Genomic DNA, 26,931 nt, shown 5'->3' with positions numbered 1-26,931 from the left:
GGCGGCCGGGGCGGGCAGGAAGGAGCCTGGGGCTGGGGGGGCAGAGCGCGGAAGATGGCGGCGGCGGGGGCCGGGGGCGGGGCCGCTTCAGGCGGCGGGCGGGCGGGCTCTATGGCGGCGGCGGCTGCGCACACGTGGCCCCTCCTCCCTCGGGCTGCGGGCGCTGCGGGTGCGCGAGCGGCACCGGCACCGGCACCGGCATGGGCGTGCATGTGGAGACCATCGCCCCCGGCGACGGTGAGCCCCGGCGAGCCCTCCCCTCCTCCTTGCTCCCCTCCCCGCCGGACCGGTCCTGTCCCGGTGCCGATCCTGGTGCCGGTCCCGGTGCGGGTCCCGGTTCCGGTGGGCTGATCGGTGCGTGTCTCCCCGCAGGGCGGACGTTCCCCAAGCGCGGCCAGACCTGCGTGGTGCATTACACGGGTGAGTGCCGCCCGCCGTGGGGCCTGCAGGGCGGGGCTGCCCCGCCGACACCGGGAGGGTCCCCCCTCCCGGCCCGATACCGAGGGACGCGATGGGCGAGCGGGGTCTGTTCCCCCGCCCGGTGCCCTGGCAGCCTGCGGGGACCCCGGGCCTGGCCGGTGTGGGCGGCCCGGCTGGGCCGCGGCGCTCCCGGGGGAGCCGGGGGACCCGTCCCGCCCCGTGGGGCCGGGGGCTGGAGGCTTCCTGGGGAAGGGGGTCCCGGCTGTGCCCCGTGGCCGTGGGGTGGTCCCCATGGGAGCCGTTTCTCCCACGGCCCTATCTATGTGGCAGCTTTCCCGTGGGTGCAGCCCTCTTTTTTTAGGGGTGCACCGGGAGACAGCCCAAGGGGTGGGCAGGGGCACCTCTGGCAGGCGGGACACCCCCCACCTGCATCCGGGAGGCCCTGGGGCGGTCCCAGGGTGGCAGCCGAGCCAAGAGCCCCCACCCTGGTTGCTCCCGTGGGACATCAGTGTCACCCCCCACGAGATTCGGGGTTGACTGTGTCGGAGCAGGGTCCCTGCACCCACAGCGCTGTCCCTGCTGCCCCAGCCCCTTGTCCCTCCTGGGGTGACGTGGGGCAGACCCAGACCCACAACCCACCCCAGGATGTTTTTAGGGTGGGCAGCGGGGGCACCGGTTCTGGGGGGACCTCAGTGTGGGTAGCGCAGGTGCTGTTAGCGGTTGGGGTGTACGATGAGAGAGGGTCATACTCTAACCATGTCCTCCAGCAGACTTCTCTGAGCTTGATGGCAAAGAACCCAACCTTGAGACCCTCAAAAATGTCACCCTGGGGGTCTCCTCTCCCCCTCAGCTGCCCTTCAAGCAGCTCTGGCTCAGCAGAGTGGCTGCTATGCTCCGGGGTAAAAACGAGTTGACCCATTTGTGGCTGTTTCTGCTAATAACCGATTCCACTTTCCGCCCTCCCCTTGCCCGTGGCGGGGGCCGGGGGTGCCCCTGGCTGCGGAGCGGGGCCCGGCACAGCCGGGCGGGCGTCCAGCCCATCTGCTGCTCCTCCATCTCCCCCGACCTTCCCCTTCCCTCAGGAAGCGGCTCGGGCTCCCCCGGCCGCCCCATTTCCTCCGGTGGAAGAACAAAGGGAGGCTGGCAGGGCGTCAAGTGCTCCCGGGGGGCCAGCCCCGCCGCCCGCCTGCCCTCCCGGCTCTGGCTCTCCCGTGCCCGCGGTGCAGCCGGGGCTCTGCCGCCCGCCCCGGCCCCCGCCTGGCACAGCTCCCGCCTTCGCGTCCCCGTCTTTGGGCAGAGTGCTCCATGGTGCGCCTACTCCTGACAGACCCTCCCCAGCAGCGATCCGCTGCGCGTGGGAGCGGTTCTCTGGTTTCCTTTTCTTTTAAAATTGTTTTTGTTGTTATTATTGTCTCCTTTTGGCCTTTACCCCCCCCAGTTCCTCTGCAGGCAGCTTCTGCCCCCCCACCTCGGCAGGCAGCAGCAATCAAACCCCTCCAGGCCCTGGTGCCCGTGTCGGCAGCGCAGCTCCCGGCAGCCTGTCCTGCGAGAGGCCAGAAAACAGCAGAACGGTAGAAACCTTTGATTCGCGGCCTTGTCGTGGTGCTCACGGAGCCCAGAGCGGTGTCAGGGACGGCAGCAGAGTGTGGTGCTGGGGGTGCCATGCTCCGAGCTCCTTCCAGCTCTGTCCCCAGCCGCCCTCTGCTCCTGCACCGAAACCTGCTGATGCTGGGGAGATCCAGCCCGTGCTGCACTGTGATGGGTGCGTGGCAATTCAGCTCTTGCTCTGCTGGGTTATGGATGTGCAGTGACTCGGTTAAAAACAACAACAAAAAAGCCCAAAACATTTGGGGAAGTAAACCCCAGTGGCCTAAGGGTGAAGGGGCATTTGGAGCTGTCTGACGGCTGCTTCTGTGTGTGCCCAGGCTCCTGCTTAGTGTTTTTTGGCCCTACTGAGAGCAACCGCTTTGTCCCAGAGGTGAGGGACAGACAGACGGATGGCCCCAGTGCAGCAGGGCTGTGCTGGGGATGGAGGGGACAACAGAGCATCTTCCGGGTCCCTGGTTGCTCATGCTGGGCTTGCAGAGGTGGAGGCACTTGGGGGGAGCTTGGGGAATTGGACCCTTTCTGCTTCCTTTGGTCCCGGGTCCCTGTTTTGTGCAGGTCATGTCTGAAGCTGTGGGGAGCAGGGACAGTGCAGTGGGGTGTCCGAAACAGCCTGTGATGTGAAATCTGTCACAAAGGGCTGTTAAAGAAACTAAATCAAGGATGAAGCTCCATGATGTATTCGGGACTGCTCAGAGCAACTGGTGTGGGGCAGGAGGGCTGTGCAGAAGTGAGCAGATGGGGGTGGGGGTTCGGGGCCAGCAGCCCTGACCCCCATAGATCTGTCTCCCTGGGGACCACGGTCCTTCCCAGCACCCGGGCGTTGCCGCAGGCTGCGGGCAGCCTCAGCTGCTGGCTCATGGTGCTGCCCATGCGGCACCCGGGGCAGTGGGTCCCCCCTTGCCACATCTGGGTGCTGCCACGCTTGAGCAGCAGCAGCAAACACTCTGCGTTTGCGAGATGTTTCCTACCGAGGTGTGTGGCTGCCCAGCGGCTGTGGAAGCTCAGCGCCTTCTCCCAAAGCCCCCAGTGCTTGGCAGAGCCCCCTCCTGCGTCCAGATGGGGGAGTGATGGGCAGCGCTGGTGCAGGCAGCTCTGGCGCTGGGGTGTAAAGCATCTGGCAGAGGGTGCTGGTGGAGGAGGGTTCATACTCAGCTGGGCAGCCCTGTCCTGGCGAAGGGGGTTGGAGCTGCCTGGGTGCCCCAGGGCTTTCGGGAAGGGTTTCTCATCCTCTCCCTTCCTGTTTTGGGAAGCTGGGGATGAAGGGGGCGCGGGTGGGGCTCCACATCCCACCGGCAAAACCCCAGCATACAGGTTTGTCTCCAGGGCTGCCCCTGCCTGCTCCAACACCGCTCTCTGACACCTCTGCCCATCCCGGGGGCAGGGGGACTGGAGCCAAATCGCACGTTGCAGCCGGCATCTCCCGGCTGCTGCCTGCCAAGTGTGGCAGAGACCTGGCAGAGCTGCGCTGCCCGCCCGTCCCCAGCCAGGGCTGCTCTTGGGAGCCCCCTGCTCCATCCCCGACTGCCGCAGCTTCCCGCTCTTCCTCACCCTGGTTCCTCCGAGGCCCCCCGTGTCCGTATAGCCCAGCCGAGACCTCCAGGGCGGTCAGATCTTTCACTTGGGGTAGGCGGGTCCATAACCAACCTCCATGGGCTCTGCTGTCCTCATGGGGCCAGTGTTGGCCATGGGCAAGGAGCTGTGCTGGGGGTGGCTGCTCCTCCAGGGGCCTTGGCCGGGCAACTGCTTTTGCCAGTGGATGCTTTGCCTCCGTAATAGCTTTGAGATCTTGTTATCTCCATGCTCAGGGATGAGGAAATGGTTGCTCGTGCTTGTCCAGAGCTGGAGAAATCTCCTGGGAGCCACATGGGCAGAGGAAGTGCCAGAGACGAGGACGCCGTCTCCGAGGCATCAGAGCCGCTTTGTTTTCTCTGCTGGCGTGGTTGGGGGAGCACGGCAGCCCCGTGCTGGGCACAGGGACGAGCTCCTGTGTGCGATCTGCACCTTCCTGGTTCAAGGCAGCCCGAGGGATCGATCCCCTGGGTGCTGCAGCCAGTTCTGTCCCTTGGTCCCTCTGTCTTGTGACCAGGGCGCTGCCAGCTCCAAATGCCTTCCTGAGGCCAGACCTGGGCAGGTGAGCTCGGCGCAGGGACAGGCAGTGCCACCCGCTCCTGCACGGGCTCTGCAGCACCTCCCGTACTGCTGACGGTGCACTTACATTCCCCCAAATGGGGCATTAACTGCAATTCAGTTCTGCAGGCGGAGGGTGCCCTGCAGGTCCCTGTTTGCTGTGACAAACAGGGTTGTGCTGCCTTGTCCTTGGGGGATTTTCCTCTGTGGGTGCAGGCATGAGATGTCCCCCTGTCCCTCTGCAGCCGCCCCAGCTCGTTGCAGCGCCCGAGGGCTCGGCACTGAGCTCGGGGTCAGCTCGTGTCACGGCCCAGCAGCGCTGCCTGTGCCAGCCGGAATGGCCCGTCCCGTGTCCCCGCTGCCAGCGTCCCCGCCGGGCAGGAGCAAAGCCAGCGCCGGGGAGCGCTGCCAGACAGAGCTGGAAGCAGGTTTAGCAACAAGAGGTTTACCCTGGAAAGGAGGAAATGAGAAAACTCCGGATTTACTATTCCAAAGTCCAGGGTTGCGGCCTGACCGGCTGAGCTGGTGCTGATGCTCATAGTCCTAGAACGGAGATTTATTTTTTTCCCCATGAAATTAAAAGCTTAATTTTACTCACTGACTGAATCATGGGGCCGCTGGCCCCCACCTCCTACATCTTCCTGCCAGCCAAGAGGTTTTGGTGCTTGTTGCCTCTGCAAAGGTGATGTATTTTTTCCTATTCTTTCCTTTCGGTGCTTCCCATCACCCTCGTGGTTTGTGTGCCGTTCGCTCTGGCCGCTGTCACGACATGAGCCGAGGCTGAGATGCCCCAAGGCATCTTTTGCGCAAATGCATTTTCTCTTGCTCGTGGGGTGAAGGAGAGTTTATTAATTGCTCTTACTGCAGGGCTGCATTAATACGGAGCTGGAGCTGCCTTATAGGAGCAGCAACTCCGCCATCCGGCGGAGTTGCTGCTCCTATAAGGCAGCTCCAGCTCCGAGATTCCCCAAGAAGGTCAGGCAGGGAGCAAGGGAGGGGAGGAAATTCTTCTTTTGCTCATGTTAGGGAGTTATATTTAGCCCTGGGGATATCAGCCTGGCTCAGCCCTCACCGTACAGCATGTGCAGGGGGAACGGGAGCTGCCCCGGGCACTTGTGTCCAGCACTTGGTGCTGCTGCTCCTCATCATCGTTCCCGGGTCCGGGAACAATTTGGCAGCGGGATGCCGGGGGGTACGGGGAGATCTGAAGCTGAGGTGGGGGCACCAGAGCCCCGAGTGGTGGTTTTGGGTGCCTGAGGACGGAAGGCTGCCCGTGGCGAGGAATGGGAGGGGTGTTTGCTGGTGGGATGGGAAGCGCCAGCTTGATCCTCCTGCCTGCAAAACATCTGGCAGCGGTGCTGTGAGGTGGGGAAGAGTTTTTTCCCCTTCCCTTCCTTCTGCTCCCCCTTTTCCATCCTTGGGCGCCCGGAGGAGCGCTCGTCTCTAGGTCAAAACAGCAATCCTGCCCTGTTGCATGGCTGGTCCTGCCTGGCTGGATGATGCTCTGGGGGTGGTTCTGGTGGGGTTTTTCCCCTCCATGCCACCCTGTCAGGTGTTTCCGCAGGGCAAAGGAGGCTGGGCCACAACATGTCTTTGACTCAGGGCTATGTGAGCTCTCCCAGGGTGACTGTCACTGGCTCAGGCTGCCAGGTCACAGGCATGCATGTGTCCCCTGTGTCACCGTCATCTCCATCCCTCTCTTCCCAGGTATGCTGGAGGATGGGAAGAAGTTCGATTCCTCCCGCGACAGGAACAAGCCCTTCAAGTTCGTGATGGGGAAGCAGGAGGTGATCCGCGGCTGGGAGGAAGGAGTCGCTCAGGTGCCTCTCGCCGTCTCCCGTGCGGGGCTGGGGGGCTGCGGCGTGGGCAGAAATGGCTGCATGCAGCTCGTTCTCTATTTTATTTTATTATTTTTTCTTTAATTCCCCTGTGTTTTCCGCCCCTCCGCCCCCTCAGTGCTGGGAGGTGTGGGTGTGAATATCACCTTCTGCGTTGCCACCTGCCAGATGGCAGGAATGGAGCAGGGCCGGGCCCCGGGAACACCTACGGCACGTCAGTGACTCAGCAGTGACATTTCTGCGCTGAGTCAGCTCTGAACGGCGGCGTGGGGAGCACTTGGGCCCCCAGCTCCCCAGGGAGCCCACACAGAGGGAGGCCCGGTGGGCACGGCACGGCTGCGGTGCCCACGCGAGTGACATTGGCCAGCGCCCTGTGCCGCTGGGGACGCAGCACGGGGGTACTGGTGGCTTTAGGGAATGGTCTGGCCCTCCCTGCCTGTCCTAAAAACACTCATGTGAGGAGCATCCCAACCCCTGCCGCTGTTGTAGCCCATGCTCCCTGCCTTTTCCTCCTGATGTTCCTCCCTTTACTCTTCTGTCCCCTTTAATTTGTTCAGCTTGGGTCCCTGCTCTTGCCCAGTGTAGGGACGGGATTGGGAACAGGTCTGTGTCCCTCTCACTGTCACTCACCTGGTGACTCTGCCCATCTCCTGACACCCCCATGTTTCTTCCTCTGCTGCAGATGAGCGTTGGTCAGCGGGCAAAGATGACCATCTCCCCAGATTATGCCTATGGCTCCACTGGCCACCCCGGGATCATTCCACCCAACGCCACTCTAATTTTTGACGTGGAGCTCATGAAATTGGAATGACCTACCCCAGCACCCCGGCCTCGGGTAAGGGGGGTGCCAGCGGGGGGATGCTGGGGCTTGGGGGACACTCATGGCCCCAGTTCTGGTCCCAGGTGGGTGTGAGGAGGTGGGATGGGGTGGTGGCAGTGGGGGGTTTGAGAAGGATGGTACGGGCAGGATGGGGCTGTGCTCCCGCTCATTTGGGGCTTGACTTTGTTAAACGGTGCAGTTTGCCGTAAGCACGGCCCATCCTCTGCCTGTTTCCTCTGCAGGCAGCAAGGAGGCAGGGAGCAGGCAGGGAGCAGGCAGCTCTCTGACGCTGCTTCTCCTCTCTCCCAGCAGGTTTGGCACATGGAGGAACCCAGAATCTCAGCTTCAAGAAGAGTGCACATGACTTTGTACGGAGCTTTTCCCGATCGTCCACTACACTCATTGTATAACCTGACACCCGATTGAATGCCTTTGGTCACTAAGCTTTGCCTCTGACTCTTCCTCCTTGTATTGTGTTTTTATGTCTTTTTAAACTATACACCGTAAACCTCAACTCTTTTTGGGTCAAGTTCTTAATCTTATTTTTGTTCCAGGTGTAGACTACGTTTTACCAGTAGCGCAGACAGGCTGCCCTTAGATAGGACTCATTGGAGCAAAAGGAAACCCGGTAGTTATTCATTTTGGTGCAGATCTCTCAGTGTTTTCAAACCAGGAATTGCTGCTGCTGCAAAAGCCATAGCAGAGTGAGACTGAATGGATGCGGAGAGCGAAGTAGCGTTAGGATGGTGTGTAGGTCCCTGCCTGGCAGGGGGGGCTGTGGGGCCTGGCCCCGCTCCCGGGGGGTCACTCCGGGGAAGAGGGGGCTGCTCTGCCCCTGCTTCACTCTGCCATCTTACAGTGAACCTGCCTTCCCCCCCACCCCAGCCCCGTTTGCATTTCTGGAGATGGGTTTACATCAGAGCCCCCCCACGCCCTGAAAATTCAGTAGCTTGCATTGAGCTTTCTTTAGCTATAAAGAAAAACAGCAAAAGAAGGGAGAGAGGCTGGTGGGGAGTCAGCTCAAAGAAAATGCCCCATCCCCTCCCCCTCCTCCCGGAAAGGAACCATCAGAGCCCAGTTGTCCCCAGTCTGAGCAGACCTGACCGTTCTCTCCTGACACCTGATGCTGGTCATCGCCGCTTGCCTGGTCTCACAACGATGCAAAGCTTTCCCCGCTGCTGTCCCACCTGCCCCCTCACCCCGCCTAGTCATTTGGTAAGAGAAATTGCCGCCGTTCACTTCCTTTTCCACCGCATAAAGGTATCAAGTTTTATTATTGCAATAAAAACGCTTTATGCTGGCTTTTCTCAGCCCGGTGTCTCGGAGGTTTTTCGCTCGCCTGGTCTGTCGCTCAGCACAGCTGGTGCTGTTCTGGGCCCTTGGGGTGCTATGGGTGCTCTGCTGGGCTCTTGGGGTGCTGTGGGTGCTCTGCTGGGCTTTCGGTGTGCTGTGGGTGCTGTGCTGGGGTTTTGGGTGCTGTGGCAGCAGGACACAGCTTCTGGCTATGCTGGCTTGGGGTGTTGCTCAGTTGCTTGGCCCTGGCACAGAGGGACACCTGGGGCTCACTGGGTTCTGTGGGAAGGTGATGGAGGCCTGCTGGAATTTGCGTAATTAATTGCCTTACCATAACCTCTTAAGCATTGCCCTCTCAGCCTCTGGCCATTGTGGCTGACTCAGCCTGAACTGGGAGCGGGAAGGACAGACAGACAGACATGTGCTCCCTGTGTCCCCCCAGCTCCAGAGCTGCATGTCAATGTCTCTGTGTATTTATTTCGGTCCCCTTTGGAGGTTGGATGCTGCAACGTGTGACACTGCACATGCAGCAGCTGGTATTTGCAGGCCAGGTCACCATGGACCTGAAAAGCCTCTTGGGGCTTTTTTTGGTGCTTTTCTCAGTGATTCCCCCTGTGCCTGGTCGGTGGGACCCCCTGAGCCCCCGCTCCTGCCCTGTGCTGCTGCAGCTTGGCTGCTGGCATCCGGCTCCTCCACAATGACCTTTGCTCCACGGTCGATAATGTGGCCATGATTGATAACGTGGTTGTGATCGATAATGTGTCAAGTCCCAGCTCCTGAGCAGGTTTGTTTGGGGCAAAGTTTGTATTTAATGGAGGGTGCTGGGGAAGGCACTGGGGGCAACAGGAGCCGTGGGGCTCCAGCCCCTATTTGGGGAGCCCAAGGCGTGCGCAGGGTCATGTGGGATTTGGGTCAGGCTGTGCAGTTATTAGCACTGCCCATAATTGCTACTCAATTAAGCAGAGCAGGGAGCTGCTGGGGTGCCAGCACTGCACTCTGCCCTTCGCTGCAACCACTTCTGGGCGGAAACTCGGGATGAGTTCGGGTTTCTCTTCCTGCAAAGCTTTTTGCTTTAATCATTAACGGGTGCCAGGCGGTGCTGTGGCTTCTGGCTGGAGATGAGCCAGGGCTGGGGGGAGCTTGGGGCCAGTGGCCCCCTTGGCCGTGCAGCCCCTGCTGTTCCAGGCAGGGATGAGGGTTTGGGACCAGCACAGACCCTGGGGTGGATCCTTCTCAGGCTGCTGTAGAATGTGTCCCTGCTCCTGGATGTGATTGTCACCATGGGGCTGCTCCCATCCTGGGCTGGCTGAGGGATCCGTCAGGCTGAAAATAGCACCAGTAAATAAAACGCTTCCTCCCAGTCTGGCACCGGCAGCCAGGACGTGCCCGGCTGCTGCTCCGCAGTGGGGCTGGCCCCATGCCAGCAAGCTCCTGGGCTGAGGCCACCAGCTCTGGGCTCAGCTGGGTGCCTGCAGGAGGGGACACGGTGGCCCGTGGCCTCCCTGGCACTGTCAGCGGGATGTGGCAGGTGGGTGCTGGGTCCCAGGGTGACACGCCGATGTCCCTGGCAGTGGGATGCCCGTGTCTACCCCGTGCCCTGACTCAAATTGAGCGCTGCACTCACCGTGTTTCCACCAGTGGCGCGGGATTCCCACGGGGTTGTCACACCTGACTCGTGCCCTGGGGACAGCAGTGACAGCTGGAAGGGTGCGGGACACGGCATCACCCTCACAGCCACGTCAGCCCCACGTGCCTGGGCAGTGGTGGCATCAGGAGGAGCCACCCACACAGCACTGCTCACCGTGGGGCACCCTCTCTACCCCCAACCAGCACCCCCAGTCCCCAGTTTGGGACACACCCTCTGCCCGCCCCCCGACCCCCCCCTCCCCCCCCCCAGCACTCCCAGTCCCCAGTTTGGGGCACCCAGCTGCAGTGGCCCAGGTTGGGACATAAGGGCTGCAGTGGGGACAAGTGATGTGCTGGTGCCAGCAGGGTTGGTGACACAATGGGAGGGACGGGGGGCTCAGCCCCATCCCTGCTCCCCCAGAATGCCCGAACCCACAGAAAACCATCCCAATCCCTGTCTATCCCTGCAGTGCCAGGGCCCTTTGCAGCTTTGTGTTCACCTTCCTCTTCCTCTTCCTCACCTGTGCCCTACCTGTGGGGGTGGCAGTCACCTGAGGCTGCCTGGCCCCTCCCTGAGCCAGGCAGGGCTATAAAAGACCTGCAGCCAGGTGGAGGGTGACACAGAGTGACACAGGGAGCAGGGAGCTGCTAGCAGGTGAGTACCAGGGAGCTGGGCTGGGGACGGGGGGTCTCCCCATTCCAGGGATGCTGCTGGGAGCGGGGGGATGCTGCGGTCCCTGGGCTGTGTACAGGACCCTGCCCGGTCCCCATGGGGCTCAGAGCTGGGGCTGGATTTGGCCTCTGTGCCCCAAGGTTTGGGCAATGTGTTTTGGGGCACACAGTGATGCAGGGCTGGGCTTTGCCATGGTCACAGTGCAGGGCATTGGGGCGTAGGGGGGACTGATGGGGGTTTAAAGGCAGTGAGGAGCAGTCAGGGGGGCTGTTCCCATGGAACATCCCACTGTCACATCTGGGGAACAATGAAATGGCCCCATGGGAAGCAGGACCTGCCACCAGCCAAACAATGCCCAGGGTACCCATGTCCCAGCTCCTGGGAAGCGGCACAGGTGATGGCTCTTGTGACATGTCCCTGAGTCACCCCGGGGGCCCTGGGTGACAGCCCATCTCTGTCATACGGAGCCAGGCATGTGGGCCAGGAGGGATGCTCAGGGAGAGGCTCCCGAGCCCTGAACCGCCTTATCCCCATCCCCAGGCTCGGCAGCAACCATGGCGACGCTTTACCCCTCGCTGGAGGACATGAAGGGCCACCAGATCCTGCAGGTCGGTGTCAGCGGTGTTACAGGGGGGTGAGCAGAGCCCAATGGGGTCCCACCCGCACAGGATCCCGGGGGCTGGGGACACAGCCTGCAGCACACCCCATCTCTCAGCAGGCGCAGGCAGCAGCCGCGGTGAGGACACCTGCCACCACGGTGGCTGCAGAGAAGCCGAAGCTCCCCTCTGACACCGGTAATATGGCTGCTGCCAGCTGCCCCTGCCCAGGGGCTGCCTACGGGCAGGGGGAGCGATGGTCACTGTGCAGGGGGCTCAGCTGAGACCCCACAGCTCAGTGCGTGGGTTGGGGATGGGATTTGGGGGTTTCTTTCCACTGGCCTGGGGCGTTCCTGGGAGGGAGATGATGGTGGTGACTTGGGAACGACAGGCGCTGAGGCCACTCTCGGTGTGTCCCACAGCGCCACCTGTGCTGTACCCCAACCTGGCCGAGCTGGAGAACTACATGGGGCTGGCTCTCTCCAGCAAGGAGCTCCAGAAGAACCTGCTCCCTGAAGGCAGCACCGTAGGTGTTGGGGCTGGCGGCTCCCCCTGCCCTGTGCGGGTCCCCATGTCACAGCATCACTGGGAGGGGGGTAACTCTGGGGTCCCGTCCTGCCTGGGGAAGGTACCAGCGTCTCCTGAGGGCTGATGTGCCCCATGTCCCCCCTGGTCTTGCTGATCCCCCCCTCCCTGGCAGGAGCTGACCACTGCCGAGCCACCCCCAGGCCAGCTGGTTGCCCCCCTGAGCGGGAACAGCGCGGGGCTGCGGCGGGCAGAGATCAAACCGGGCGTGCGGGAGATTCACCTCTGCAAGGATGAGCGGGGCAAGACGGGGCTGCACCTCAAAAACGTCGACCAGGTGAGGGGCTGGGCCAGTGTGAGGCTATGCACAGCATGGCATGGTACAGCTTGGCATGGTACAGCATAGGGGTGTTGATTGACAGTGGCTGAACATGAACCAGCATGTGCCCAGGTGGCCAAGAGGCCACCAGTATCCTGGCTGGTACCAGCACTGGTGTGGCCAGCAGGACCAGGGCAGTGACCGTCCCTGTGCTGGGTACTGAGGAGGCCAAACCTCGAATCCTGGGGTCAGTTTTGGGCCCCTCAAGACAAGAAAGGCCTTGAGGTGCTGGAGTGAGTTCAGAGGAGAGAATGGAGCTGGGGAAGGGGCTGGAGCACAAGTGTGATGGGAGCGGCTGAGGGACCTGGGGGGTTCAGCTGGAGAACAGGAGCTGAGGAGAGACAGGGACACAAAGAAATGGCCTCAAGTTGTGCCAGGGGAGGTTGAGGTTGGATCTTGGGAACAATTTCTTCCCCAAAGGGCTGTGGGGCATTGGAACAGGCTGCCCAGGGCAGTGGTGGAGTCACCATCCCTGGAGGGGTTGAACAGGCATGGAGATGAGGTTCTCAGGGACATGGGGTAGTGCTAGGGTAGGGGAAGGGTTGGACTCGATGATCTTGAGGGTCATTTCCAACCAAAATGATTCTGTGATTCAATGACATGGCAGGGCAGAGCACAGCATGGCACAAGCATGACAGCACAGAGCAGCGTGACATGGCACAGTGCACCATGGCATGGCAATGTGTGGCATTAAGTGGCACAGCATGTCACAATGTGACACGGCACAGTATGACGTGGTGCCTAACATGGCATGGCTGCCCAGTACCTGTGTGCCATCGCTCCCTCTGTGTCCCCAGGGCATCTTCGTGCAGCTGGTAAAGGCCAACTCGCCGGCGGCGCTGGTGGGGCTGCGTTTTGGTGACCAGATCCTGCAGATTGACGGCAAGAACTGCACGGGCTGGAGCAGCGACAAGGCGCAGCGGGCGCTGAAAAAGGCGTCCCCGGAGAAAATTGTCATGGTGGTGCGGGACAGGTGAGCAGGCAGGTGATGCTGGTGACACTGCTGGTGACATTGCCAGTGACATTGCCAGCACTGACCGCGTTCTCCCTGCAGGCCTTTCCAGCGCACTGTCACCCTGCACAAGGGCAGCGATGGCCAAATCGGTGTCGTGGTGAAGAAGGGGAAGATCGTGGCGCTGGCCAAGGACAGCTCTGCCGCCCGCAACGGGCTCCTCGTCCACCACTACATCTGCGAGGTGAACGGCCAGAACGTCATCGGCATGAAGGTGGGGGCTGTGCACAGTCGGGGGTGCTCGGGATGGGGCCAGGGGAGCTACGAGGGACTGCTGGGGGGGTGGGGAGAGCTTGACCCCCCCCCCCCGGACCCCTCTGCTCTCTCCCACAGGATAAACAGCTCTCAGAGGTGCTGGCGGGGGCCGGGAATGTCGTCACACTGACCATCATCCCCACCGTCATCTATGAGCACATGGTCAAACGGTGAGACTGCGGGGCCATGGTGCCCCCCCCCACCCCCCTGTTGTCCCACAGGGACCCCTCCAAGCGCCCCCCTGGGTGTCCCCACTGAGCACCTGTCCCTGTCCCCAGGCTCTCGCCGGGGCTGATGAAGTCGGCCATGGACCACTCCGTCCCTGACCTGTGACGCCATCGCTGCCGTCCCAGGGGCTGACGCTGGAGCTCGGAGGGGCTGCTGAAGGTACCTCCCAGCACCCCCAAGAGAAGCTGTTTTAGCACAAAACCCCTCGACTCTACAGAGGCTGGTGGCTGCTGGGTGGCACGAGGGGACCCCCCAGCGGGGATGTCCTCACCTCCCCCTCATCAGCCGGGATGGGGCACATGCCTCCCCCTGTCCCAGGGTCCCCATGTCCCCCCGTGTCCCCGCTTGGGCCAGGCCCCTCGGGGCTGATGCCAAAGGCTGGTTCCAGCCACAGCAGACACAGACCCAGCGACATTTATTACATCCACCACAGACAGCGCGTACAGGACAGGGGCAACAAGAAAAGGGGGGTTACAGCTTTTTCAGTTCTGTATTTTAAAAATATATTATATAGATTTGTCTTTCAAATATAGTTGTTACATTTATTTCTTGGCAAAGCTTTGGATAGTCTAACAGACGTGTACACAGATTCACAAATACATTGCACAAGAGGCGTACGTACATCCCAGCTCCGCTCACAGCGCCCGCCCTGGCTGCTTTGCCACTGTTTCTCCCCAGATATTACACCTGGCAGCCGGTGCTGCTGCCTCCACCACCCCCCGTGCGGGACAGGGGATGCGGGGAAGCGCAGGGGATGTGGGACATGGTGGGTGCCGGCACGTGGAGCATCACCAAGTCCCCTGGCCGGCAGCACCCGTGGGTGGTGGAGTGGGGTTGGGGGGGAAACACCGTTAGTTCAAGTCACGAAGAAGCCACAGACATTCGTGGGGGCGGGAGCACCGCGCACCCGGGGGGAGCCCCAAGTCTCACACCTTGCCAGCCCCCGCTGAGCAATCATTGCTGTCTTTGCTTTTCAAATAAAAAGGCATTATTTTTTTTTTTTCCGGAGGCCACCAGCAAAGTGGGGACTCGGCTGGGCTGGAGCAGGCGAAGGCGCTCGGCCCTGCCCGCACCCCCCTGCCCGCACCCCTTGCTGCCCCCGGCAAAGGCATCCTGGAGCGCTGGCGCAGGACGGCATCACCGGCATCACCGCTGCCGACACCGCCAGAGCTCCCAGTCCCACTGCGCGGCAGCCAGAGCCAGGGCTGGGGTTCTCCCCCCTCACTGCTGCCTCAGCCCCCCAACACCAGGGCTTCAGTCTGTACCAAAAAAAAAAGTGAACATAGTGCAAAGCAAAGGGAGGGACTGAGGCTCCCCTGGGGCCGCCCAGTGCCACCAGAGCCATCCTGGGGCTCTGTTCCAGTGTGGGAGGCATCTCCCACCCATGGGTGGTTTGGAGAGGGATCGAGGGAGGGGGACACTGGACTGGGCTGTGACAAAGGTGTGCGATGAAGTCCCACTGTCCCCTGAACCTGACCCTGTGTCTGGGCAGGTTCCCTCCGTCCTCCCGGACTTTGCTGTCGTGGTGCAACCAGCACCCACTGTGGCCCCCCCCCCGGCTCTCCTTGCTGCCAGGGGCTCCTCACCATCACCCGTCCCTGGCAGGACAGGAACAACCAGAATGTGACTGCAGAGAAGGGGGAGAGCCCCCCTGGGGGTGCAGCCCCCCCCCCAGCAGCCAGGCCCTCTGCAGCAGCTGTGTCCGTGGGGCAGGGGGTCGCAGCGTGGTGCTCAGTGCCATGTACCCCATCAGCACTTGACACCGTTCTTCCAGCAATGGTCCTTTCCCTCCTCTGGGACAAAGGAGCTAGGGGGGGACAGCACATCCCCACACCCCCATAGACTCCCCCTGGCCCCTTCCCCTTCCTCCCAGGGCTGTATAATGAGCCAGAGCTGACGAAGGACCCCGGGACGGGGGACATGCCGGGGCTTTACAATCAGCAGTCGGGTCCATGGGGGCGCGTGGGGGGCACTAGGGGGGTATCAGGGCTGGGTGCTGCCCCCAGGGTTGGCAACGGGGCGACAGCCCATCCTGCGGATGGAGTGGAGCGCGACGGTGCAGCAGCCGCGCAGCAGCGAGCTGATGTTGTAGATGGGCTGGCCCTGCCGGCGCTGCGAGCGGCACAGCCAGGCCACCGTGGGCACAGCCGGCACCACCACCGCCAGCAGATCCACGATGAAGTGGCGGCTCCAGTAGCTCTTGGCCGGGGCGGCCTCACAGCCAGTGGACTCCGTCGCCTCCTCCTCCGCCGTGCAGGCGATGGTCACCGAGGGGCTGGCACTGGGGGGCTGCCGCACCGCCGGGTTGCAGGGGGTTCCCCCCTCGGCCCCGCCACCCGCTGCTGCGGCGTCAGGCTCGGCCACCAGCAGGTCCGTGGCCCCAGTGGGGTTGGAGAGCTCGGGGACGGGCATCATGTCTTCCATTTCGGAGACCCAGACTGAGGTGGGGCTGCCCAAGCTGCAAGCCTGGGACTTCATCACCTTCTCCAAGATGGTGTCCAGGTCGGGCTGGCAGGGCACGAAGTCCGTCTGGATGGCCCGTTCCTGCATGCAGCTGGCCTGCACCCCCGCCTCCACGCCCCCCCGCAGCCCCAGCAGCTTTTCATAGGTGGTGCTCTGGGGCAGGCGGGCGCCGGGGTCGTTCCCCCCCTCCAGTGGGTCCGTATGGCCAGGAGCGTCCTCCGCCCCCACGAAGCCGCTGTCGGCCCCCTCGTCCAGCGAGATGGTCTGTGAGCCCCCCACGTTGCGGTCCCCAGCCCCCTGGTCGCTCAGCTTGGTGTAGGTGGAGCTGCGGGTGAGGGACCGGGCTGGGGACCCCCCAGCAGACTCGCCGGCCCCCTCCTCCTTCAGCGCCCCATTCTGCGCCACCTCCATGCTGTGCAGCAGCGTCTCTAACTTCTTGTTCTGGATGTTGATATCCACAAAATACTTCTGGAGCCCCTTGTCTTTTTCCAGGAGGTTGTTCTTCACCGTGTCGATGACCTGCTTCAGCTGCTTGATCTCCTTGCGGGCTTCCTTCAGTGCCAGCTGGGCCTCCACGCGATGGCACTCCTCCTCGATCCAGTCCTCCTGCATCCGTGACAGCTGCGTCTTCAGGTCCTCGATCTCAGCATCCCTGCGAGAGATGGGGAGGGAATGGCTGCTGTGCTGAGGGGGCTGCAGGGACAGCCGCATCCTCACCTGCCCCACACTGAGCCAGCCAGATCTCCCAGTGACGAGGGCAGCTGGATCCAGGGATGGATCCAGGGGGTTGGGGACCCTCGGGAGGGATGCTCAGGGACCCTCCAAAGGGATGCTTGGTCTCTTCCTGGAGGGGACACAGAGCCCAGGGCTGCGTGGGGACAGGCAGGTGCCCTGGGTGGGTGCGTGGCAGCTGGCATGCCAGCGAGGACGTGCCTAAGCCCGAGAGGAGCAGATGGGGATTAGCCACTCTCTGACGCTGAAATTCAGAAAAAACGTGGCAGAGACTTAACCGGGGGTGCAGGGGAGGGTGCAGCCACCACAGGTGGGACACATGGGTGCTGTGGCCCCCAAATTGTGGCTGCCCAGTTGGACGGGCGGCAATGCCAGCATACTGCATGCCTGCAATGCCGCTGCAAAGCCGTGAACCTGGTGCCAGGGCACAAGCCCGAGGACGAGACCCAGCTCTGGGAACTGAGAGCGCCCAGAAGGACCAATCCCACATGGGAGGTGCCACCGCGGGTGTTGGTGGCTGGTGCTGGGACCCTGCCCAGTGGCTCCCATGCCTGGGACTGTGCCCACTGTCCTTGCGCTCACCTGTCCTGCAGCCGCTCCTGCGTGTCCTTCAGGCGAGCCTTCAGGTGCCGGATGCAAACCTCCTTCTGCTGCAGCGGCGTCAGGTACTGCTCCGGCGTTGGCGGCTTGATCCCATGGTTGTCGCTGCAGAGGTTGTACTTGGCCGAGCGCCTGCGGGGACATGGCTGTCACCCACCCGCCGCTGCTGGCACTGGCACGGGTGAGCAGGGGCTGGCCAGGGAACAGGGCTGGGTGGCACAGAGAGCTGTGTGCCACACAAGACGCTCCAGCATGGCAGCAGGGTGGCCCAAGACCCCCATGTGTGGTGACAGGCAGCACCAGCAGCCTCCAGCCAGAGATAGGAGCATCACGTTTGGAGTAGCCAGGCAGCATCATGACCTTGCGATGCCCCTCAAGTCCTCCCACATGTGATGCCAGCTCTGGGAGCTGGCAGGCGGCTGGGGACAGCCCTGGTGCCCGTCCTGCAGTGTGGTGCCTGGCTGTTTACGCCCCAGCTCGCTGGGACATCCCTGCGGAGCAGCGGGGCTGACACCAGCTCTTGCCAAACCTTGGATGGGCAGCACAAGGGGATGGAAACAAAGCTCCTGTCCAGTGTGCCTTGGGTCCCCAAGGACCCAACATGTCCCTTGGGGTGCAGCAGCAGGGGGACATGTGCAGCGTGCAAGCCACAGCCACGGCAGGACAGAGGGACAGGGCACCAGGCTGGCAGGCGGGGAGACGGGGAAGACAGGACAACAGTGGCAGAGAGGTCTGGAGGAGGATGGTGGGGTCTTGGCGAGACACACCAGCAGCTCCGCCGGCTCCGGCACCATGGGCACAGCCTCGCTCCACCGGCCCCTGCGCTCCTGTCCCCAGCCAGGCACCAGCAGCCGGGTGATGGGTTACCTTGGGGTGGGGCTGCTGTCGCTGCCCTTGTAGGAGCCTGAATTGCTGCTGCTGCTCAGCGAAGAGGTGCCGTAGGTGTCCCTCCCGGGGGGCGAGGGGCGCCTGGAGGCAGGGAGAAGAGGCTGTGTCTCAGGCCGAGTGGCTGAGGGTGCTGAAGACTTAAAGAAGGAGGCAAAGCCACTCCGTCCATACAGCCCGCGGCTGCCAAACCACCACACCGAGGAGGACACACAAGACAAAAGGACAAAACAAACAGCAGGGATCAAAATGGCACGGACACAGCGGTGGGGTGCAAAGGCAGGGCTGGGGGCTGCCCACCCGCTCCCCCCACTGCTGTGGCATCCCCGCACCCCGAGCACCGGGAGCCCCTTGGGAGCCCCCGGCAGAGCTTGAGCTGCCGGCTCAGCACCGACACCGGGGCAGAGCTGCCTCTTCTCTCTGCCCACGCTGCTGGCGGCAGCCGGTACCTAAATAACAGCATCCCAGGTCATGGAGACATTTGGAGGGGAACAAATGCTTCTTTTTCCCTCTTTCTCTCTTTTTTTTTTATCCTCCTGATCTTTAACTCAGCGAGAGGCTTTTCAATGGCTACACCTCCCAGCATCACCGCCCCCACCCCAGCACCCCTTAGGGCTGGGTCCCCCCACCACCACCTGCCTTTGCCCGGACGGACAGAAGGGTCGGTCCCGGCAGCAGGACGGACAGGGGGACAGTGGGTGCAGCACTTGGGGGCTGCATGCCAGACAGAGAAGTGCTGTGCAGTGAGCAGAGACATGCAATCCCCCAAAAGTGGGGCTGGGGGTTGGTGCTGAAAAGTGGCAGCTGGTGGGTGGGTGATCGGTCCCTCCCTGCTGCCAGAGGTGCCAGGTGGGCGCTGGTGATCAGTCCCGCGGGTGAAAGGCCGAAGCATATTCACCTTCGTGATCCGGTGGACGAGCGTCTGCTCCCCGGCAGAGACATCGCCGCGGTGCCACGGGTCCTGGGCGCGGGAAAACTGCGGGTGAAACAACAGAGAGAGGGCGTGAAGGCAGAGAAAGGGCCCGGGGAGACGGGAACCATGCGAAGGGGTAAGCCCCTGCACTGGGCATCAGTTTAGACCCTGGAGCCACCTCTGTGAGGACATATGTGGCCTGTATCCCCTGCACATCTCAGCTGTGCTCCCTGTCTACCTCCCACAGGCCAGAAACACTGAGATACCACAGGGCAAGGGATTTCTCCACTTCCAAGGCAAAGGCACCTGCTGCCCACCCTCCCTCCCAGCTGGCAGTTTCCCACAACCTGCTCCCGCTCCATCCCCTTGGTCCAAAGCCCCTTTTCCTGCCAGTCTCCAAGCATGGGACAAGCTTTCCCATGACCCCAGGTCCCTGTTCCCATGCAGGGACACAGGGCACCTGCAGTGGTGACAATACTCGGGGCAGAGATGGCACGAGGGCTCTGACACCCAGCCCCGGACCCCGCTGAGTTCCCCCCATGCAGGTGGTTGGCCACGCACAGGCTGGGCACCTCTTTTTCCTTCATTAAGTCAGAATCACCCGTTCAGCAGTGACATTGGGTGAGGAAGCCCAGATCCCCGCATGATGCGGCAGCAGCAGCTAATCCCTCAGGAAACACAGAGCCTCGCTCCTGTAAATAAATAGGCCAGAGCCAGGGGCCGGCAGCAGCCGGCAGAGGAGGCAGCAGCTCAGGGAGAGCTCTGGAAAGGACCTACTCGGCACATCCATCCTGCCAAGCATCCCATGGCACCACCGCCACGTCCCACCACGGTCACAGGCTGCTGGGGACGGCCGGGGACACCGCTCAGGCTCCTTCCTCATCCCCAAGCCCATTCAACATGCCGGTATTGTCCCAGATTTTGGCAGCTCCAGCCCAGAGCAACAGGAGCGATGGGACCAGCCAGCAGATAATCGACGGGTGACGGGAAATGCCAAGTGCTGCTCAGCCCCGGTCCAGGACAAGACGGGGAGGCAGGAGAGAAGGGGAGGCACGGCCAGCTCACCCTGATGCAGCCTTTCGCATTTGCCATGCCAGGGCTGGGGTCTTCCAGGCTACCTCCTGCCTGATGCTCAAAGCTCGCGGTACCAGCCCAGGCCTCTGCTCTGCCTGGGATGCGCTGCTCCCTGACCCTCACACCAGGGCACCACAGAGCCCAGAGCAGAGGAGCTGGCGATGCATGGCTGCGGTGCCCTACACCAGGGGGTGCCAGCACCCCTGGGATGCAGTGATCAAGATTTAGGGGTTCCTGGGATGGGCACAGTGGGGAGGAGCCGGGCATGGGGAGGGAGCGCTCTGCTGTGCCGGATAACGGCTCCCGAGCCGGCAGCGAGCACAGCCGGTGCTGCGGGTTTTGCTCATGCAGCAGCGTGAATCAGCATCCAGCGCAGGAGCCGAGCGCGGCCCTGGCGCCGGCGGGAGCATCCTGCGGGAGCATCCTCCGGCAGCACCACGCGGGGCTGCGGCACAGCCGGCTCCGGCTGCGGGGTCTCGCAGAGCAGGGCCCCCCGTCCCTCTCCCCACACCGCAGGGTGCTCCCCGAGCGGCTCCTGGGCAGGGCTGTGCGGAGATTTGTGGTCCATTCCCGCAGAGAGGAAAGGAGAAGCGTTCAAAGCTGAATAACCACCTCCCTGAGCACGCCGCAAGCCTGCAAACAAGAAAACAGCAGTCACAGGGGCCAGGAAACACAGGAGAGTGATCAAGAGCAGGTCACTAAAATCTAGAAACCATCTAATAGATGGGGCTTGGAGCAGGAGCCAGAGCAAAGCTGCAAGGATAAGCAGAAATGAAGAAATGCCATAAAAACAAGGATGGTGCTGGCACAACTGCCCATGTCTGGCCCCACACAGGGAAGGTGTCTCCTGTTCAACACGGGGACAAAACCCCAAAAACAAACACTGAGAGCCTCAGCAGCAGGAGAGGAACCCTCCTCCACCTTATTTTCACCTTTGCAGAGTGAGGAACACGGGAAATGTCTTGCAGGACACAGAAGAAATGCAGGAGAATCGCTGGCCTGTGGGTTGGTCATTACAGAGCTGACCAAAGCAGTTCGTGCCCCAGAGGAGAGGACGCGTACCCAGCACAGGCTCCAGCGAGACCTCAAGCAGCATGAACCTGGCACCAGAACCCGGCGCTGAGCCCAACGCCACAGGCGGCAAACGCTGTTCCCACGTCCAAAGAGCTCATCTCCGCACCATTATCCATCTGGGACACACAGTCCCAGCCCCGCAGTGCAGCCCAGGTGTGCAATAATGCAGATTTTGACAGCCACGGCCCACGTGAGTGCACAGACACAGGGGCAAGGTCCAGGCGATTTGGGGAACATCAGCTTGTCCCTGAGCCAGGGGGACAGTGCTCAGTGCAGCGTCTTTGCTGCTGCTCCTGCTGCCCAGGGGTGCTGGTACAGGGTAGGGTCTGACAGTCCAACTTACACCAGATACAGAGATCACACTGCAAACCACCTATATTTGTTCCAGCAACTTGCAAATCACCCCCAAAACGCAGCTTGGGGGACAGGCGGGACGAACGCTGCCTGTTGCAAGGGTGAACGCTCCCTCCTGCAGCCGCAAAAAAGCAAAACTCCCCATGAATTTCCCAGCCCATCGTGGAACGGAAAGGCAGCTCTCCTGAAAACAACAGCACAAAACAGCACTTATTGTGGGCAACAGCATCAGCCCAGGGAATTCACGCTCAATAAAAGCGACAGTTCTTGGTAAGGAAACAGCCGGGAGTCACAGCACAAGGAGCCAACACCCCGTAGGGGGGAGCACAGCGGGTACAGGAGCCCCCAGGGCTGGAGACACCCCACACTGCCACCACCCAGGTGGTGACACCACGGGGCTCTGGGCGGCCCTGAGCCGCACCCCCCTATGGTACCCAGCTGCAGCAGGGATCTGGGGCACCATCACCCCACCATGATGGCGATACAAAGCCAGATGTGTGACAGAGTAGTGACAGAGCACACTGAGGCTCAGCCCAGTGCCCCAGGAGAGCATTTCCCCAAGAACTGTAGTTCAGCCATCATTTTGGGATTGCTGAGCTGCCTCTTTGCTTTGAATGCTGATGCTTCCCCACTTGGCGCTGGATCCCCCAACAGGCAGACAAGGCTGGGCAGGAATCACTCCTCCCAGAAGCTTCTTCCACAGGAAAACGGGGCCACAAGACCCCGGACAGCCCCTCGCCACCGGCTCGGCGAGGCCGCTGATGGCTCCTCAGCCTGTTCCTCCGGAGGTTTCGCCACCACAGGCTCTCTCGCTCCCAGGGCGTCTCTCTGCTCCACGTCTGCAGGGTTCAGAAGGAACCAGCTGCTGCGCTGGCCCGGGCTGCCCCACCAGCTCATCCTGACCTGCGGGGACATGCAGGAGCCAGCAGGTCCGGCTGGCAGCCCCGACCCTTGGCACGCAGTCGCTCACTGCGTTCCCCCAGTTTTATCACTCACTGCTTCTTTTGTCGGGGCTCCCGTCACCCTGCACACTGCCAGATTCCCTTATTTCCTTTGACGCATCCTGCATTAGGAGCGTTTTGCAATGGTGGCACCAAGCCCAAGCATCTAAGAGCAGCTTCGATTCCACAGAAACCTCGGGAGAAGAACCACGCCTGGCACACGCCGGCAGGCGCCTTCCCTGCGGGTCCTTTCCTAGGTTTTCAGCCTCCCAGTACTAACAAGATTAAAAGCAGACAGCAAAGTGGGGGAGGAAATCACAGCTTCATTTTTCCAGGGAACAAAAAGGGCTCCCAAGGAGACATCCCTGCCTTTCTGACACCAGCTCTGCTCTTTCCTTCACACTTAAAATAAGCAAAGCACTGAACACAGCAAACAAGCAGCCACCTGATCCGGGACAGAGCACTGTGTCCCCAAAACAACAGCAATGCTGGGATCGGTTTGTGTTTAGAAGGGACTGGGATGCAGTGGGTGGCACTGGGAAGGAGCAGGATCCAGCAGCGGGGTTGGCAGAGCCTGGCCAAGGCGGGTCAGTGCCGCGGGCGCCATCTGAACTGCCAGAGGCCAACGCCGGCTGCCCAGCACAGTGGTGACACTGGGGAGTTTTGGGGAGGCAGGGGCTGATTTGTTCATTCCCAGGAGATTCCAAGGGAGCAGTGACATCTCCAGGGGCTGGGAAACTGCTCCAGCAGAGACGGGCTCATCCCAAGGCAAATAGCGCTTCACCTGGTTCTGGACAGCGGGAGATGCTCCAGTTCACACCAGAGCAGAGTGCTTGGGGCAGGAGCAGGGACAAAACACACAGGATGTTTATGCAACAGCACCAGAAAAATCAATTTTGCTAAGAGTTGTTGTATCACGTAACAAAACGCAGGAGCACCTCCTTTTATTCTCGTTTGTTATAAAATGCTGAGTTGACACCCAGAGATTACAGGAAAATAGAGACCATTCGAAAAGATCGGGTTATGCAGCTCATCACTTTTCCAGCTGACCCGGCTGCAGTGCCAAACAGGGAGGTGGCAATTCCTGGCCCTCATTAGCTAAAAATCAGGTGCCTGACCAGAGGGAAGAGGCTGGTCTTTTGCTGGGGCCTCTGCAGGCAAAGGGAAAAGAGCTCTCTGACAAATGCTGTAGCAGCAGAGTGGGAGCAGCACAGCCGGGATGCAGAGCCCGCAGTCTCACCCGAGCCTGGGGGGTTGGCAGGTTGGGATCACACCCCACAGCCCACCCTGTGCTGCTGCTGCACTGGGCAGCCCAGCTGAGGACCCATAAGCAGAAAGAGGAGCCCGTTCCACAGGCAAAAAGATGGAAGAGAAATCCAGCTTCCAGCACAACAGCTGCTCCTCCCTCCGCAGCCCCGCACGGTGGCACCAGGTCTCCCCAGACCACCGCCCACCATAGACCAGGGCTGGGAGCGACGATGGTCACAGGGGATCAGTCCCCACACCCCTGGCATGGCCTACTCAAACATGTCGCATCTCCCGCCCCAGCTGCTGCAACGCTGCCGAGGCATTGCCCCTCCTGACCCCCCTGCCAGGGACCTCCGCAGCCCCAGACACTGGGATTTGCACCTTTTTTTTGCACAAGGTCACGGCACAACACACCCACTGCCCGGAGAGGGAGGATGCTGGTATTTTAAGCCCAAAAAACACAGAGCAGCAGGTTTCTGTGCGACAATCCGGCAGCACTGACCTTGCGGGGAGGAGAGAAAAGGAGCACCCGGCTCATCAATCAGCTCCTGGATTTTCTGTGTCCCTTCGGAGATGGAGCATTAAGCCATTAAATAATAAAGTCTCAATTGCACAGCGGCTCCTGCAACGCCCGTGGTGCCAGGAGACACATTTGGATGCTGGATGAGCAGATGTAGGTCTGGTGCATGCAGGGAGGGTCCAGCGCATGTGATGTGGGTCTAGTGCATGCAGGGAGGGTCTGGTGCGTGTGGTGAATGTCTGGTGCACGTGATGTGGGTCTGGTGTATGCAGGGAGAGTCTGGTGCATGTGCTGTGTTCTGATGCATGCTCTGTGGGTCCAGTGCATGCAATATGGGTCCAGTGCTTGTGATGCATGTCCGGCGTGCATAATGTGGGTCCAGGCACACGCAGTGTGGGTCTGGTACATGCAATGTGGATCTGGTGAGTGTGCCATGGGTCCGGTGCATGCAATGCAGGTCCAGTGCACGCACTGCGGGTCTGGCGGGTGTGACGCGGGGCTGGTGCACCCCGTGGGGTCCGGCGCGTGTGCCGCGGGCCCGATGTCTGACCCACCCCACGCACCCTCTGCCCCCCCTCGCCCCGCGATGGGGAGCGGCGCTGGCAGCCCCGTGCTGCGGAGTCCGCAGCCCAAAGGGATGAGTCACGGCGGCCCCGCCGCCCCCCGCCCCGCTCCCCGCTCACCTGCGCGGGGCCCCGCCGGTGTCCGGGGCGGCAGCGACGGCGGGGGGGCTCAGCGACCTGGCGGGAAAGGGAGGGAGAGAGCGGGCGGTGAGCGGCGGCGGCTGCGCGGAGCGGGGCGCGGTGTGACCCCCCCAGCCCCCCCGACCCCTTCCCCCGTCTCCATCACCTGCGCCGGCCTCCATGGGTGCGATGGGGCGGCCGGGGAGCGCGGCGGCGGAGGGATGGATGGAGGGAGGGAGGGAGGGATGAAGACAGGGAGAGAGGGAGGGACGGAGGGATGAGCCTCGCAGCTGCGTAATTTGCCTCCCTCCTCTGCGCATTTAAAGCGACGGCGGCGCGGGTGCCCCCCCCGCCGGGTTTCCCCCCGTTTCTATGGCAACTCCCCTCTGCCGGGGCGCAGCCCAGCAAAAAACTACAAAAAAAGACAAAAACCAGCCGGTTTTGGAGGTTGGTCCCCGGCGGCGGAGCCCGCGGGCCGGGTCGCGCTGGGCTCCTCTCCCCGCGTAACCCCGGAGGAGGAGGAGGAAGGCGGCGGTGGAACCCGGGCCGGCTCCGCGCTGCGGACACCCGGCCCTCGGAGTCCCGTCCCCCACCCCCGGTTGTAATTTTCACCTAATTAGTCCAATTCTGAGGACATCCGTGCGCCTAATTAATGACGCACTTTCATAAAGGAAAATAAATAAATAAATGGGAGCGTTTGCCGCAATTAACTACCTACGGTCAGTCCGGCGGCTGCCAGGCCGGGGTTGAAGAGCAGCAAATGTCAGCACAGCGGGTTCGCTCCGAGCCCTCCCCGCTCGCTTGGGGGGAAATCACGCTATGATCGCTGGCACGGCGCGGCTGGGCTCTCGAGCACAGTCTGGTTACTCATGGTTCTACCTACACATCTTCTGTTATCTCTCGAACGTAACCTTTGCTAATTATTGAATGAGCAGACGTCTAGGGGGAGGCTGCTGGGCGCTTACTGGAAGGCACTGGGTAAGGTGTTGGGGTCCCTGTGGTGAGGAGTGGGGCAGGGGTTGGCTGCAGCTGCCCCTCCAGAGCTGGGGAGAAGGTAACATATAGCTGTGTGATGTATATACATGTAACGTCCCACCTGTGTGACATGTATGCATGTAACATCCCACCTGTGTGACATATGTACATGTAATGTCCCACCTGTGTGACATGTATGCATGTAACATCCCACCTATGTGACATATATAGATGTAACATCCCACCTATGTGGCATATGTACACGTAATGTCCTGCCTGTGTGACATATGTACATGTAACACGTGCATGCACACACAGAGAACTCACTGCGCAACACCAGGTGCTGCCCAGGCCCTTGCAGGCTCCTGTTGTGTCTCCCCTGCGGTTATTTTGGGGCTCCAACAAACCTGTTTTGCAAATAAGTGAGAGGTTTTCTTCTTGGACTATTTCCTGCAAGATTTGTTCCTGCTTTATTGCGACACGCAGACGGATTTCAATGCGCCTGTGTCCTGCCTCTCATCCCTCCCTGCCCGCCTCCTGCCTCCTTTTGTTCCCTCTCTCCCGGTGAATCCGCGGCACGGCCTCTCTCCTTGAGAGGAAAATTAACGAGTTATCGCCTCTGCTGCGCTGGAGCTGCTTGGACCATGTGGCAGCGGCAGCCGTGGCAAAGGCAGCAGCTCTGGTGCGAGATGCGGAGTCATTTCCAATGGCTCTGGGGGAAGAAAAATGGTTTTCTTTCCCTCCACAGCACTCAGCTTCCCAGAGCGCAGACCCAGGGCGCAGGGGCTCCCGGGATTCGCACCGGGGAGGGAGGGAGAGATTCTTGCTTGCTGAGTGCAAGACTTGGAGAGCCAAACCCTTTCCTCACCCTGGGCTGGTACCAAACCACCGGGCCTGGCCCCGGAGAGGGAAACGAGCTGCTCCCGGTTACAGCCTTGGCCTCTCACTCCTGTTTGCATCAGAAAAGGAAAGCACCATTTTTTTTTTCTGCAGAAAATCAAAAGGTTTTTACCAAGCAGCGTCACTCACACACGGAAAAGTAACCCCTTGGAGAAGAGTACCCAAGGCT

At 61.6% G+C, this 26,931-nt stretch overlaps 3 protein-coding genes across 16 annotated transcripts; 2 read left to right on the top strand and 1 right to left on the bottom strand.

Moving 5' to 3' along the window:
- Positions 1-101: 101 nt before the first annotated feature.
- Positions 102-8,123, top strand: FKBP1A (FKBP prolyl isomerase 1A). 2 transcript variants are annotated; one of them, XM_065032209.1, is made up of 5 exons: positions 102-237; positions 373-420; positions 5,863-5,975; positions 6,676-6,828; positions 7,126-8,123. In XM_065032209.1, the coding sequence occupies exons 1-4, from the start codon at positions 201-203 to the stop codon at positions 6,802-6,804; spliced, it is 327 nt and encodes a 108-aa protein (XP_064888281.1). In that variant the 5' UTR covers positions 102-200; the 3' UTR covers positions 6,805-6,828; positions 7,126-8,123. The 2 variants fall into 2 exon arrangements, with proteins under 2 accessions (XP_064888281.1, XP_064888282.1); XM_065032210.1 differs by having other exon boundaries at positions 103-237; positions 7,123-8,123.
- A 1,943-nt stretch (positions 8,124-10,066) lies between these two features.
- On the top strand, positions 10,067-13,928 carry SDCBP2 (syndecan binding protein 2). 2 transcript variants are annotated; one of them, XM_065032204.1, is made up of 9 exons: positions 10,067-10,387; positions 10,946-11,013; positions 11,121-11,199; positions 11,424-11,527; positions 11,702-11,863; positions 12,703-12,878; positions 12,960-13,131; positions 13,251-13,342; positions 13,451-13,928. In XM_065032204.1, exons 2-9 carry the CDS (start codon positions 10,960-10,962, stop codon positions 13,503-13,505), a joined length of 894 nt encoding a protein of 297 aa, XP_064888276.1. In that variant the 5' UTR covers positions 10,067-10,387; positions 10,946-10,959; the 3' UTR covers positions 13,506-13,928. The 2 variants fall into 2 exon arrangements, with proteins under 2 accessions (XP_064888276.1, XP_064888277.1); XM_065032205.1 differs by having other exon boundaries at positions 10,070-10,387; positions 11,124-11,199.
- On the bottom strand, positions 13,872-25,625 carry SNPH (syntaphilin). Of its 12 annotated transcripts, none has more exons than XM_065032179.1 (7): positions 25,054-25,199; positions 24,888-24,944; positions 24,187-24,249; positions 18,979-23,587; positions 18,063-18,263; positions 17,178-17,327; positions 13,872-16,515 (listed from the first exon to the last, which is right to left on the bottom strand). In XM_065032179.1, exons 4-7 carry the CDS (start codon positions 19,119-19,121, stop codon positions 15,384-15,386), a joined length of 1,626 nt encoding a protein of 541 aa, XP_064888251.1. In that variant the 5' UTR covers positions 19,122-23,587; positions 24,187-24,249; positions 24,888-24,944; positions 25,054-25,199; the 3' UTR covers positions 13,872-15,383. The 12 variants fall into 12 exon arrangements, with proteins under 12 accessions (XP_064888251.1, XP_064888256.1, XP_064888253.1 ...); XM_065032184.1 differs by having other exon boundaries at positions 18,063-18,164; XM_065032181.1 differs by having other exon boundaries at positions 18,979-19,056.
- Positions 25,626-26,931: the final 1,306 nt, after the last annotated feature.

The sequence above is a fragment of the Columba livia genome, chromosome 16 (genome assembly GCF_036013475.1).
Source record: "Columba livia isolate bColLiv1 breed racing homer chromosome 16, bColLiv1.pat.W.v2, whole genome shotgun sequence".
Classification (NCBI taxonomy): domain Eukaryota; kingdom Metazoa; phylum Chordata; class Aves; order Columbiformes; family Columbidae; genus Columba; species Columba livia.
Note: the sequence above shows the minus strand (reverse complement) of the source record. Positions and strands in the feature narration are given on the sequence as shown.